At 42.8% G+C, this 14,674-nt stretch overlaps 1 protein-coding gene across 1 annotated transcript in view; it reads left to right on the top strand.

The window, feature by feature from the left end:
• Positions 1 to 2,305: 2,305 nt before the first annotated feature.
• DOCK5 (dedicator of cytokinesis 5) overlaps positions 2,306 to 14,674 on the top strand; it is a 63,695-nt gene continuing 51,326 nt past the window's right edge. Inside the window, exons 1-7 of the mRNA XM_079328744.1 lie at positions 2,306 to 2,384; positions 6,973 to 7,013; positions 7,780 to 7,835; positions 9,168 to 9,264; positions 12,926 to 13,074; positions 14,213 to 14,348; positions 14,507 to 14,664. Coding sequence (XP_079184870.1) covers positions 2,375 to 2,384; positions 6,973 to 7,013; positions 7,780 to 7,835; positions 9,168 to 9,264; positions 12,926 to 13,074; positions 14,213 to 14,348; positions 14,507 to 14,664 — 647 coding nt within the window. The 5' untranslated portion in view covers positions 2,306 to 2,374. The remainder of the gene's footprint in view (positions 2,385 to 6,972; positions 7,014 to 7,779; positions 7,836 to 9,167; positions 9,265 to 12,925; positions 13,075 to 14,212; positions 14,349 to 14,506; positions 14,665 to 14,674) is intronic.

Raw genomic sequence — 14,674 nt, 5'->3', positions numbered from 1 at the left:
GCTGGGTATTTATAGCCACAATATTGGGAGGGAAGCTCAGATTGGAGAGAGAATTTCCTGTGGTGAAACCTCCAGGCTGTGTTGGAGCCAGAGCACCTCATCCCAGCTGGAATGGGAGGCATTTCGTGGGAATTTCCTGGCAGAAGAGCTCTGATTCTTTATTTATTTATTTCATTTCCAGTCCAGAGCTCCTCAAATACAAACCTTGGGAAGTCCCAAGAGTTGTTCTCTGAAATTATTTGGATGATTTTTTTTTTTTTTTTGCTTTTTTAGAAAACAAATGGGGTTGTTCCCCAGTGGATTTGCTCAGGGATACATAATTATGGGAAATTCGTGCTTGGGAAGATTTTATTGCTGCATTTAGGATGTGATCTGTTCTTAAATCATTCATATAAATATATTCAAAGTTTTTCAAACAAATCAGGTGATCTGGATTTCGTTTGCTCTGACTTTGCTGATCAATTCTTTGAACCACAGCAAAGATTTTATGCTTTTTTACTCAGTTTGAAAGCAAATTTGATTTAAATTTCCTCATCTGGTCCCAGGGAGGGCTTTGCTTTGCCCAGTGAAGTCCCAGGGAAAAGGACTCCAGGATTGTGGGCTCGTGCACTTAATCTTATTCCCCCTGGAAATCCCATAATTATCCAGCTTAACTTTGTCTTTGGGAGGGATTAAATTTGCACAGAATCCCAAGTTTTGGTGCTAAAATTGGTTCTTGGCTGGGCAGAGCCTTTAGCAGCAGATGAGTGTGTAATGGTTTTGAAAGCAAAACCAGTGAGAGACTCAAAGTCAGAAATACAATTTAATAGGAAAAAAAGAGAAAAATAAAATAAATGCAATAGTACAAAAGGAAAAAAATAAACCACTGTCAGAGTCAGAATAGAACCTGACACCTTGCTAGGTAGGGTGGTGGCAGGACTCCAGATGAAGTGGTTTTGTTGAAGCTGTGATCCTGTTGAAAGGTCTGGTAACTCTTGTCCTCTGGAATCCAGTGCAAAAGGCTGGTCTGGTGTTCCAAATCTCAGTTTTTAAAACAGAAATACAGTATTACACAGAACAATCCCAAACCCTGTCAGAGTCAGAATCCAAGCTGACACTGTCAGTCAGTCAGGGTGGTGGCACAGTCCCATTCCATGGTAGCTGCATCCTCCTGCAGGGGCAGATGTGGCTCAGCTGGAGCAGTGCTCCTGAAGAAGGTGCAGTTTCCTCTGAAGGTGCAGGGATGATGTGGAAGGGTCTGGTTTTCCTCTGGAATCCAGTGGGAAAGGCTGCTCTGCTGTTCCAAATCTCAGTTTTTATCTGGGTAGGAAATGTTTGGCTCCTCCCCTGGGTGGAGCATCTCCCAGTGGGATGATGGAATTTTATCAGCCATGCACTGGGACTCAATGGCCATGAACAGGAGATATCTCCTGGAGGGAGGATGGGCTGTGGAAAGATAAAGATGATTGCCCAGCTGGTTTAAAGATGGCCCATTAGCAGATAATGTGTGCCAGGAGATCAGGGTCACTGCCACACCCAGTTTTTAACAATGGCCCATTAACAGGAGATATCTCCCACAGGGATAGGAATCGCTGCCACACCCAGTTTTTAACAATGGCCCATTAACAGGTGATACCTCCTGGATGAAGGGTGGGTCATGGGAAGGATAAAGGTGATTGCCCAGCTGGTTTAAAGATGGCCCATTAACAGGAAATATCTCTCACAGAGATAAGAATCACTGCCCAGCTGGTTTAAAAGCTGGTGACAGAATCCAGACTTTTGGGCACATCTTTACTTTCTAACCTAGCACAAAGTGGGATTTGGTTTGGAAATGAGCGTGGTTGAATCTGGTATGGGGATATAATTTCTGATATTTCCTGGTGCTGGAGTTACTCTGCAAGTAAAGACTAAATGATAATTATGGAATTGATGTGCCTGAGGTGGGGGTGACCTCTTGGGCGGGGTTTTGGCAAAGTCCAGCTCCTCCAGAAGGTGTCACAGGCCTGTCTGGAAGTCAAAACCCCTCCTTTGTCTGTTACAATAACATTTCTATAATATGAATATTAAATTTATTATTTAAATAATAATTTCAATTTTATTTCTATTATCTATTAATCTGTCTATATAATATTTGTAATAATATTTCTTTCATTACCAAAGCAGGAAACACATCCATGATATCCTTTCCTAGGACAACTTAATCACTTTATTCCTTTTCCCAAATCCTCCCTCATGGCCCTGCCTTTGGAGACTCCATTCTCAAACATAATTCCTCTTTTTTTTTTTTCTCTCTTTTTTTCCCTTTTCTCCCCATTTTTCAGCCATCTATAACTATGAGGCCACGCAGGAGGTGGAGCTGTCCCTGCAGGTGGGGGACACCGTTCACATCCTGGAGATGTATGAAGGTAGGTGCAAATCAAGATTATTTTTCAAATTTTAGATCTGTATTTTCAACTTCTCTTACACCCCAAAGCACAGTTTCAGTTTGTAGTGGTTGCTGTAGCCCCTTGATTTTTAAAATATTAAAAATTTTTATTTTTATAATGTTAAAACTGCAGAAATGCAGAGGATTTCTCATCTCTCTGCTGTTCCAGGCAGTTTATCAAGGTAAGGTTTTACTAATATCTCAAGGCATCACTAAAAGAGAAAGAAACCTTTTTTTTTAATCTGAGTGGATGACAGAAAATGAGAGGGAAGGACTGATTATTTCATAATTAATGTTGTTTTGAGTTGTAATATCACAAACTGGCATTAAATGTTCTTAAAATGCTCCAGTCATGGAGCTCCCATGCCCTTTTTAGGCTGTTTCTCCCAGTCCTTCACTTGGACATTTTTTATAATACCTTCATGTAAACCACAAAGAAAACAAAATTCTTCTTTTAAAGATTAAAATGACACTTGAGTATTTTAAATCTCCCTATAAAATCTGACTCTTGGACAAAAATTTCAATATTACAGCTGGACCAGAGCCATTTAATCACTTTAAGGAATGCTCTGGTCACTGATTTTTTCCTCCAAAACTTAAAGGTAATATATAAATCAAATTATTTTCACAACCAGCATCGATTTGAAGGAAAATTCTGTGCCTGGGAACTGGGAGCTGCTTCTTTAGCAATTTTTTCTTGATTCCTTTTCCATCCTCTGGACCTGGGAGCAGCTCCCAGTCCTGGCATATTCTGTTGGGGAGATTTGCTTCTTTCCCCTATTTTTAATTATTTTATCATTGTTTACTATTTCTAATTCCTATTTCTTGTAATCAGCTCAACAGGAATATGGAATAAGTACACAAATGCTTTTTTTTTTGTTTGTTTGTTTGTTTTTTTTTTTTTTGCCTGAAATCTCCCAGTTTGGAGCTTTGTCAGGAGAAAATTGCCTGTGAATAGTTTGGGAAGGACGTGGATGTTTTCATGTGTGAAGGGATTGTTCTCATGTGCTGAGCCATCACTGGGGAACACAGATCTGTGGCTGAGGCACCTCAGGGCAACAAAAATCCCTCAAAAATCCCTTTTCCCAGCAGGAGCAGCCAAAAATCCAGGCCAGACAGTTGTGAGGGTGCAGGAGGTGATGGTGACTCTGCTGTGGGTCTGATTTCCCATAAATTCACCTCAAACCCTCCCAGTTCTGATATTCAAATTTTTTTTTTTTTTTTTTTTGAATTTCAGCTCTCAGAGTGTTCCCAGCTCTCTGTGGGTCTGGTTTTGAGGATAAATGTTCTCACAAGAGTTTTTTTTTTTTTTTTTTTTCTGCTCCTTTTCATGCTAATGCAGCTCAGCTGATAAAACCGGGTTTTGTTCTCTAATCACTGCTCTTATCTGGACACACAAACCTCGACTTAGGAAAAGTTTCCATGGAACCTGGGCGGGGGCTCTGGGGGAGGAGGGGCTGGAGATGCCCTGTGGAGTCATTTTTGGGGCTGGGAGATTCCCCATGAAGTCATTTTTGTAGGGTTGGGACATGCCCTGTGGAGTAGTTTTTGGGGTCGGGAGATGCCCTGTGGATCATTTTTTGGGGCTGGGAGATTCCCCATGAAATAATTTTTTGTAGGGTTGGGACATGCCCTGTGGAGTCTTTTTTTTTTAGCTGGAAATGCCCTGTGGAGTCTTTTTTGGGGGCTGGGAGACCAATTTTTGGGGTTGGGGACCATGGAGACTATGTAGTCATTTCTTGAGCTGGAAGATTCCCCATGAAGTCATTTTTTCATGGCCTGTGAAGTAATTTTTTTGAGCTGAAGATGCTCTGTGGAGCAGAGATGGAGACACTCAACAGGAATGGAGACACTTCCAGGGATGGAGACACTTCCAGGGATGGAGACACTCAACAGGAATGGAGACACTCAACAGGGATGGAGACACTCAACAGGGATGGAGACACTCAACAGGGATGGAGACACTCAACAGGGATGGAGACTCTTCCAGAGGTGGAGACGTTCAGCAGGGATGGAGACACTCAACAGGGATGGAGACGCTTCCAGGGATTGGAGACACTTCCAGGGATTGGAGACACTTCCAGGGATAGAAACACTTCCAGAGGTGGAAACACTTCCAGGGATTGGAGACACTGAACAGGGATGGAGACACTCCCAGGGATTGGAGGCACTCAACAGGGATTGGAGACGCTCCCAGGGATTGGAGACATTCAACAGGGATTGGAGACGCTTCCAGGGATTGGAGACGCTTCCAGGGATTGGAGACGCTTCCAGGGATTGGAGACGCTTCCAGGGATTGGAGACGCTTCCAGGGATTGGAGACGCTCAGCAGGGATGGAGACACTCAACAGGGATGGAGACACCTCCAGGAATGGAGACACTCAACAGGGATGGAGACACTCAACAGGGATGGAGACACCTCCAGGAATGGAGACACTCAACAGGGATGGAGACACTTCCAGGGATGGAGACACTTCCAGGGATGCTTCAGTGGCAGTCCCAGTCTGTGCAGGACCCCTGAGAGCTCCCAGGTGTCTCCTCTTGGCTCCCTTTTATCCAGACAGAGCCCAGGCTCTTCGTTCAGCTCCCACTCTGCACTCAAGGGTTTCATTTTTCCTCCTCCCTGCCTGCAGAACTCGAGCTCTCTGCAGGATTCCTCCCTCCCCTGATAAGAAGAGCAGTGCCTGCTCCTCCTGCCTGCCAAGGATCTGCAGAATTCCAGAAAAAAAAAAAAAAAAAAAAAAAAAAAAAAAAAGGGAAAAATTGCTGCCTGCAGGATTTTGGAGCCTGTCCTTGAGCAGGGAGCTGGGAGGACACTTTGCTGCTGAGGGAAATCTCTCCTAATCTGCAGGATTTATCCATTCTTATTGTTAATTGCAGTGTTTCAGGGGAAAAGCCAGGCTGTGGGTGGAAGGAATGTGTGCACCGTGACCCCCTGGCTGGTTCTGCTGCTGCTGAAAGGAATTTACCTTGAATTTGTTGTGGTTTGAGTCCAGGGTGAAGCAATGCCCTGGGTGCTGTGGGATGGGCAGGGCCCCTCAGGAGGAGGAGCAGGGACCTTGTGCTCCCACATGTGACTGGCCTTGCATCACCAGGGACACTTCATCATCCCTGGACTAGTGAAAAAAAAAAAATTTTACATACTGCATAAAATCCACTTAATGAGGGGTAAAATTGAGGACTTGATCCATTAAAAAAACCAAAAAACAAACAAACAAAAAAAACCCAAAAGATCAAAACAAAAAAAAAAAACCCCAAACCCCAGAAACAAAACAACTCCAAATTTTCAGGCATTTCTTTGCAACTCTGCTTATTTTTTTTGGTTTCACTCAGATTTCAGAGTGTTGGAGCAGCTGAAATTTCCCATGTCATCATCAACTGCAAAAAACCTCCATTTTCAGCCCATCTCAAGCATCTCTCATTCCTCTGAAGATTTAAGCAGATTTTGGAGTTTTTTTTAAAGAAGTCATGTAATTAATCAACCACTGCCCAAAGATTGATGTTGCTGTTCAAGTGATGGATAAAAATTACTGAAAATGGGAGCAGAATTCCCATAGAAGTTGCACGAGGTGCTTGCAGAAACAGCTTTGCACAATCAGGCCCAAAATGCTTTTATGCAATGATTGCAAAATATTTTACAGGAATGGGGGGAAGGCTCAGGGGCCTCTGAAAAAGGAGGAAGTTGTGCTGTGGAGAGGCTGAATGTGTCCAAATCCCTCCTGGTAAATTCAGCTCTGTCTCCCACCCTGAGGAATTTGTGCTTTCCCCTTCAATTAATGACAACTTAGATTAAAATAGAATTTAAATCTTCTCATCCTTAATCCAGGACTTCATCCATGGCTCCACGAGCAATGGATAATCTTGTTTTCCTCCCGTGGAAAGAAATGGAATTTCTTCTTTCCTCTGAATTTATTACTGGAGTATTGGAGTTTTTGAGTTTTTGGAGTTTTCTCCCTGTTGCTGGAGAAAGACTAGAAACTGTATTTCAGAAAATAAATAAATGGAAATACAACCACATGCACATAAAAATCCTCAATAAAACACAAATTAAACCATTCTAAGCTCTAGTGTCAGATCCATGGTTCTTTATGGAACCTTCTTTGATAAATACAAGAATCTGAGGGGACCAACAATAAAACCACCAAAACAAATTTAAAAACAAACCCAAAGAAACAATTTTCCCCTCATCTCTACTTTGCCTGATTATTCCCTTAAACCCCTTTGGCTTCTTGATCCTGCCACTGAGCTTGACTTAATCTCCTTGGATGGGTTTAATGTCCCTCCCAACCCAACCCATTCCATGGAAATTCTGGTGCCAAAGAGAAATAAAAGTTCTCTCAGAGATGTTGCTCATTGCTTCCATCTTAAAATTTATCAACCAAAGGCAGGATTGATAAACAGGATTGTTTACAAACAGAGGTGTCTTCCCAGGAGTGGATCCCAAATGAGAAGATCAATAAATTGCTGGTGTGGAAAGGTGGTGAGGATTGCAATTTGGATTTGGTGTTAAATAAATAATGATCAATAATTAAATAGTGAAATGTGATTTTCTGTGTTTGCTTCGGCAGGCTGGTACAGAGGATACACGCTCCGAAATAAATGCAAGAAGGTACAACCCCAATTTTTTGGGTTATTCCCATTTGAATTTCACACCTTCCCAGGCCCCATCTGGTGCTGAAAACTCCTGAACTTTTTGTCTGAACATCAAGCAGGACTCATGGCCATGGTGACAGAAATTAGTGACCTTGAGCTGAAAATTCAGAGCCATGAGTTGGGTATTCCTGCACTGAGGAATGCAGTTGGAAATCCAAAATTTCCTGTTCCCATCTCCATATATCAGTTTATTTCTTTATTGTGATGCTCTGGGATCTGTGCACATCCAGCATTAATTCTATTTAATGGCAATATCAGAGTTTTGATTGGAAAATATTCCAGAAATGACACACCTCTGGCTCTCAGGATATCTGGCTTCCCCCAGGAATGGGAACATCCCCCACAACCTCTGGGTTTAGGGGTAAAGAAGAGAGAAAAGGGAGCAGAAAGGGATCCCAGCATTTCCAGAAGGTTTCTCTGCAACAACAAAAATTTGGGAATTTCTGCAGATGCTGGAGTGGGAGCACAGGGTAACCTGACAAGCACTCCAGCAATATCTCATGGCAATGCCTGATAATTTTCAGGAATTTTCAGCATTTCCTGCAGGAAAATGAGGGTGATTAGAGTAAAACAAGGAATCAGCTTCTCTGAACCTGCTGCTCCTCCCTGTCCTTTTTTCCTGGGACGTTTCTTCCTCCTTTCCCCTGTTTTTTATTAAATATCTCTTTGTCCCATCCTATCCCACAATCATTGATTTATTTAATTTCTCTCTTTATTTTCAGGGCATTTTCCCAGAAACTTACATCCATTTAAAAGAGGCCATTGTGAAGGACCGGGGGTAGGTTGGCATTTCTTTGGCAGCAAAACCCAGAGAATTTAATTCCATTTAAACCCCAAAAAAATCAATTTAACTAGCTGTGGTTTTTTGAGTAGTTGTTGGGTTTTTTTTTTTTTTTTTTAATTGAGTAGTTGTTATAAAGTTATTTGTTGTAAGGGTACATTAGTTTTGAAAGGTAAAAGGTTTTAAGCGTTAAAGTTCATGTTAAAATATTTTAATGTAGAATTTTAATAGAAATAAAGCTCTATTTAGAAGTAGAATCTGTTTTTCTATGAGGCCCCAGGAGGGCTGAAGTTGTAGTTTTTATCTTTTTTTTTGGGTGATGGTGGTGAGGAGAGAGAAAGTGTTTTTCTTCAATGTTTAGATTTTTATACCCAGATTATTAAATAATTTAATTATTCAATTAAAACCACAAATTTGAATAATTTTTTCTTAATCTATAGAATTTTACTTTCTTAGCACCCTAGTTTACATACAAACTATATATATAGTAAATCTGTTCTATCTAAAAAATACAAGCACTATTTTTACCATAATTTTTATTACATTTAAAACTACATTTTCACAGAAACTTGTCTTTAAGACTTGTTTTCTACTGTGATATCTGGGATGATGTTTTTCAGCTCTTCCTGCAGATTTATTTTTCTCTCTCTGATGAACTCAGAGTGGCTGCCACAAACCCAGGGTCCCTCCTGAGCTGGGCCAGCACTGCAAAATTCCATTTTTCAGAGCAAGTCGGGGCAGCAGGAGATGATTTGCAGAATTAAGGAAATTCTGCTGGAGCAGAAATCAGCTCTGGGGACTCCTGCAAGTCAAACCAGACTGGTGCTGGCAGCCAAGGGCCCAGCAGGAGCACGGATTCCTTCCTGTCCTGGAAAACTCTGGAGGAAATGACTCCTCCTTGGATTCCTCGAGCTGGAGCTGCACTCGTTAAATGAGAGCAAAACAGAGGAAGGAACTTCATAAAACACTTTTTTTAAAAAAAAAAACCTCTTATTTTCAAGTGTCTGTTGCCATTGCGAGTGGGGATTCTTCCAATCTTAATTTCTGTCTCTTTGTTATTTTCAAGTGGCTGTTGCCATTGCGAGTGGGGATTCTTCCAAACTTATTTTCTGTCACTTTGTCCTGGGTTTGGGATGGAGGAATGAAAGGAGCTTGAGGCATTTTGATGAAAAATGGATGATGGATGCGTGAGTTGGGAACAGCCGAAGGGTCTTGGCGCGGTGAATTGTGTGAAAATCAACTCTGCAATCCCTTTGTGCATTTATCAGCACGGGTGTTTTCCATGAGGTTTAAGGCCAGTGTGGGTGTGTGGTTGTGTCCTGGCTGCAGGCAGCACGAGACGGTGATTCCCAGCGAGCAGCCGCTGGGCCAGGAGCTGGCGGCCACGCTGCGCGAGTGGGCGGCCATCTGGCACCGGCTCTACGTGGTGAGTGCTGGGCCGGGCTTTGCTGGGCCGGGCTTTGCTAGGCTGGGCTTTGCTAGGCCGGGCTTTGCTGGGCCGGGCTTTGCTGAGCCGGGCTTTGCTGGGCTGGGCTTTGCTGGGCTGGGCTTTGCTGGGCCTGGGCCTGGGCCTGGACTGTGCTGTGCTGAGCTGGGCTGGGCCAGAGCCAGGTTCAGCCTGGGCCGAGCTTTGCTAGGCTGGGTTCAGCCTGGGCCGAGCTTTGCTGGCCTGAGCTCAGCCCCGGCCAGAGTTGGGTTTTGCTGGGCCTGGGCCTGAGCCAGAGCTGGGTTTTGCTGGGCTGGGCTTTGCTGGGCTGAGCTCAACCTGTGCCGGAGCCGGGATTTGCTGGGCTGGGCCTGGGCTGGGCTTTGCTGGGCCGGGCTCAGCCTGTGCCAGAGCCGGGCTTTGCTGGGCCGAGCTCAGCCTGTGCCGGAGCCGGGATTTGCTGGGCTGAGCTCAGCCTGTGCCAGAGCCGGGCTTTGCTGGGCTGAGCTCATCCCGGGCTCTGCACACGGCGTCTGTGCCCTGGGGGTGGAGAACTGGCAGGTGGAATGGTGCTGGGGGCTGCAGTGTCACCTCAAGTGTCACCTCAGCAGTGTCACTTCAGCAATGTCCTCACCAGTGTCACCCCACCAATGTCCCCTCAGCAGTGCCACCCCAAGCAGTGTCACCCCAACAATATCACCCCAGCAATGTCACCCCAGTGCCACCCCACCAATGTCACCCCAGTGTCACCCCAGCAGTGCCACCCCACCAATGTCACCCCAGTGCCACCCCAGCAGTGCCACCCCACCAATGTCACCCCAGTGCCACCCCACAGTGTCACCCAGGGCCCTGCAGGGATCTGAGGATTCTCCTGCTGTTGCTGCTCCTTGCTCAAACCAAGGAGCCCACAGCGAGTTCCTTTATTTTAAAAACTCTTTAAAGAGTCAAACTTGATTTTTTCCTCTGAGCAGGAGCGAGCTCAGCCTGCACAAAATGTGCTCCAGTGCTTTAATTAAGCAGAGGGAGTGAGTTTAAATGAGCTCTGATCACCCAGAGCTTGGAAATCTCACCAGTTGTGTTTGTGTGCCACAAAACCACAAGAATTTGTTCCACCCTCTCAATTTAATGAGGAGCTCTACGTGATGCTGCTGCTGTGTGAGAGTTTTGTTCTCTGCATTTTTTATTCCTGAATAACTTTCAGATCCTGGCCTCAAAATCTTTTTTTTTTTTTTTTTTTAACAAGCAGAAATCTTTCATGTTCTTGTGCTTAACCACTGCAAGTCTTAAAATAGGTTTGGAAAATGTTGTGGTTTAAAATGGATTTGAGTTTATTTTGCTTTCCCTGCGGTATGTATTAAAAGAAATTTTAAAAGGCTAAAGGAGGAAGGAGGCATTTGAGGAGAAAAAGGAAACTTGAGGGGATTTTTTATTTTGGCAGCATTTAATTTCACTTCTTTAATTTCTGTGGGTTTCATTGCAGCAGTGGCTTTATCTGTAACTGCAAAATAAATACAGAAATGGGGAGAGTTTTTAATTGGTTTGATTAATAGGAATTAGCTGTGGAGATAACTGAGGTCAAATTGAGGTCTGCTCTGAAAATTCACAAAAAATTGCCTTTTGTTTGCAAGTTTTTTTAGGCAAGAACATATTTTTTTTCTTTAATTAAATATATATTTCATATCCTTTCTACAGAGTTAAAAACTCAAGCAGCCCCTGTCAGCAGCTTGGTGTTCCCCCAAATTAGAAGGGGAATTGTTTCCATACTGTCGCTACTCGCGATACGGTCGCGGAGAATAACGACAATGACTTTTTTAGCTAGTAGCAAAGAGAAGCAACTTTATTGTGAAGGCGAACCACTTTTATAGTGTGGATCGCTGAAGAAGAGAGGAACGGCCGTCTATTGGATAGTAGAAGAAAACAGAACGTTCTCACGGATCGTGAGAACTGTTTTTTTTTACTTTTTGAAAAACAGCAGGTGCTTAATTTTGTTGTGAATTCCTTTTTGTTTTTCCCGAGGTTTATTACTTTGGGAAGATTTAGGGAGGAACAGGCAAACTGCAGCAGACCTGAGAGAAATTCTCCTTAGCATAAGAAAGGAGAAAAAGGCCTCAGGCCTTTGCAATTTTTAGCCTGTGGCTTTAATGAAGCCTACACCATACCTTTAAATTTGAGGGAAATAGGAGTGGTGTACATAATTCCTGTTCCTTGCAGAGATGAGAATGGGGAAATAATTGCAATTAAATTCTTTTTGTGCTGTGTGGGGCAGGGGAGGCAGCCAGACCCCAGTGAGATCAGAAGGGATCCACTGGATCTGGGGGAGATGTGACCTGCTGGAACCCTGGAAATGAAGAATTTTAGAATTTCTGTGCTGACAGGCACTGACCCCCCAAGAGAACTCTGCTTTTGTCCTGAGAATGTGGAGAAAAAAGTCGAAAAATTCCAAAATTGAATGATAGAACTGGGAATGTGGGTGTGTTGCTTGAATAGAATGTGTAATATCACATGGGGGGAAATTTAGAATTTAAAGTTTTAGAATATAGTGATATATGTATATCAAGATGGAGGTTTTAGGGTGGAAGTTTCCTTTTTCTTCAGCTTCTTTTTTGTGGGTTTGGGTGATTTTGTTTAGTTGGATAGAAAATTCTGCATTGAGGGTGATTGGTTATTGGGTTAAAAATAAAAATAATCGAGGTGTAATTTCTTAATTGGACAATTAAAGACCTTGTAGAGAGACAGATACATCTCCAGTTTTAGTATGTGAGCTTGAAATGCTGTAGAACTCCCTGTAATACAGATAAGAATTAATAAACATTTAACAAACAAGAAATACCATCTTTGAATCCTGACCCTGGCAAAAAAAAGATAAAATGTGACCCAAACCTGAGCTTTGAGCTCTCAAACCCTTAATGCAAAACCAGGCTTTGAATTAGGCTTGATTTTTATTTTTTTTTTTTGTCTGGATCTGAAAATCTCATTCCTGTCCCAGTAACTCCAAATTTTTGGCACTTCCTGTGAAAAGAATCCGAATTCTCCCAGGAATGAAGCCTGGGCTCCCTTTTTAATGGTTTCAATGACACTTTTAAAAACTTATTTACTTATCTGAGCACAGACAGGGTGAGTTCTAATAGATCCATGTTTAATTACAGCCTTGGAGCTGCAGGAACAAGGTGTGGGAATGTGATTTTATGAGGGTGGAACCAGTGAAGGGCAGGGGAAGTGTTTTTATTAATTAGAGATAATTACAAAAAGAATGGGAGGAGGGGACTCTTCACCAGGCAGGTTTTGGTGTCTTGTTCAGTCTCCTTATTTTTCTCTGTCCCTTTTATGAAAAGCATCCATCAGAGCAGTCTGGAAGTGCTGGAAAGCACCAGAGGTTTATTTTTAGTGGCTGAGGTTTTTCTGAAATAATGTCCCAGGGAAAGGTGAAGCCCTTAAAGACACTTAAAGATCTTAAAGGCACTTAAACCTTGGCAGTGCCAAGTGCTGCAGAATTTCCTGCATGGCTCTGATCTTGGGCAGTGCCAGGTATTTTTAGTTCAGTAAAACTTAAGGGTTCTGCAGCTGCACACATTTCACAGGGGTTGCTGAGCTAAGGTTTCCAAGTTTTCCTTGATTAAAATTGAATTAAATTAGATTTTTTAATTTTTGTTTTTTGCCTCAGAACAACAAAACCACACAGTTCAGGCACGTCCAGCAACTCACCTACAGCCTGATAGAGTGGAGATCCCAAATCCTCTCTGGCACCCTGCCCAAGGATGAACTGGCTGAGCTGAAGAAAAAAGTCACTGCCAAGATTGACTATGGCAACAGGTGAGCTGCAAACTCCACCTGGAGCCTCCCAAACCCAGGGAAGGCTCTGAATGCAACACCAGGCACTGAATTAGGGTTGAGTTTTTCCTTGGAAAGGGTGAAGTGGCAGCTTTGAGTCCCCATGATGACCTGGAGCAGTTGGTTCTTGATCCCTGTGCCTTGGCAGGATTTTTCTCTTCGTTCTGCCCAGCTTTTCCTTGGAGCTCAGTTTGCACCTGGGCTCGGATGCTGGGGGGAATTCTTCTTTATCTGGGGCAGGATTCCATAAACACTCCAGCTCTCAGTGGTTTGCAGTCTCCAGGACTCATTTCTCTGCCTCTGGGCTCTGATTCACATCCAGTAAATGAATTAAGAAGCAGCTTATGGCAAAGGATAACAGCCAGCTGCAATCCCTGAGCTTGGTTCCATTCATCCACCTTTGGAACGGAGCCATCTGAGCAGGAATAATGCAGATGTCATTTCAGGATTGAGTTACCTGGCTAATTCCTTCTTCCTTGAATAGGAAAATGGGAGAAAGCAGTTTGTGGAGGCAGGAAAACCAGCAGTGAGTGAGGATATTCCAAAGAGTGGGATGTCGAGCACTGCCAGCCCTGGGCAGTGATTTGGTCTTTGCTGCTCCCACATTCTGTTGATTTTATTTTTTATTTTATTTTATTTTATTTTATTTTATTTTATTTTATTTTATTTTATTTTATTTTATTTTTCTATTCTATCCTATTCTATCCTATTTTGTTTTCTATTCTATTCTATTCTATTCTATTCTATTCTATTCTATTCTATTCTATTCTATTCTATTCTATTCTATTCTATTCTATTCTATTCTATTCTAATCTATTTTATCCTATTTTATTTTGCTTTATTTTATTTTATTTTGCCCTATCCTATCCTATCCTATCCTATCCTATCCTATCCTATCCTATCCTATCCTATCCTATCCTATCCTATCCTATCCTATCCTATCCTATCCTATCCTATCCTATCCTATCCTATCCTATCCTATCCTATCCTATCCTATCCTATCCTATCCTATCCTGTTCTTTATTTCATTTTATTTTATTTTATATTTTATTATCCTATCCTACCCTATACTATTTTTTTATTTAATTTAATTTTATTTTTGTCTCCTGGGGCTGTCCAGGATCCTTGGTCTGGACCTGGTTGTCCGAGATGACAACGGGAACATCCTGGACCCGGATGAGACCAGCACAATCTCCCTCTTCAAGGCCCATGAAACTGCATCCAAGAGGATTGATGAGAGGATCCAGGAGGAGAAGGTGCCCTGGCTCTCTGCTTTGCCCTCCTCAGCCACTGCTTTGTGCCCACATTTTCTACAATTACATGTTTTACATTCCTCTTCATGCTCCTTTGGCAGCATTAAATTCTCCTCCGTTTGTTCTTACAAAATTGAATGGAAATGTAAAATTCTTTGCAGTCCCTGCAGCAGAGTTTGGACCTCAGGGGGCAGCCAATCTTCAACTCCACGCACACTTACAGCCTCTATGTGAACTTCAAGAACTTTGTCTGCAACATTGGGGAAGATGCAGAGCTGCTGATGAGCCTCTACGACCCTGACCTCTCCAAATTCATCAGGTAGATGATT

This window comes from Erithacus rubecula (assembly GCF_903797595.1).
Source record: "Erithacus rubecula genome assembly, chromosome: 29".
NCBI classification, from domain to species: domain Eukaryota; kingdom Metazoa; phylum Chordata; class Aves; order Passeriformes; family Muscicapidae; genus Erithacus; species Erithacus rubecula.
The sequence above is the reverse complement of the archived record's forward strand: the minus strand, read 5'-3'. Positions and strand labels throughout refer to the sequence as shown.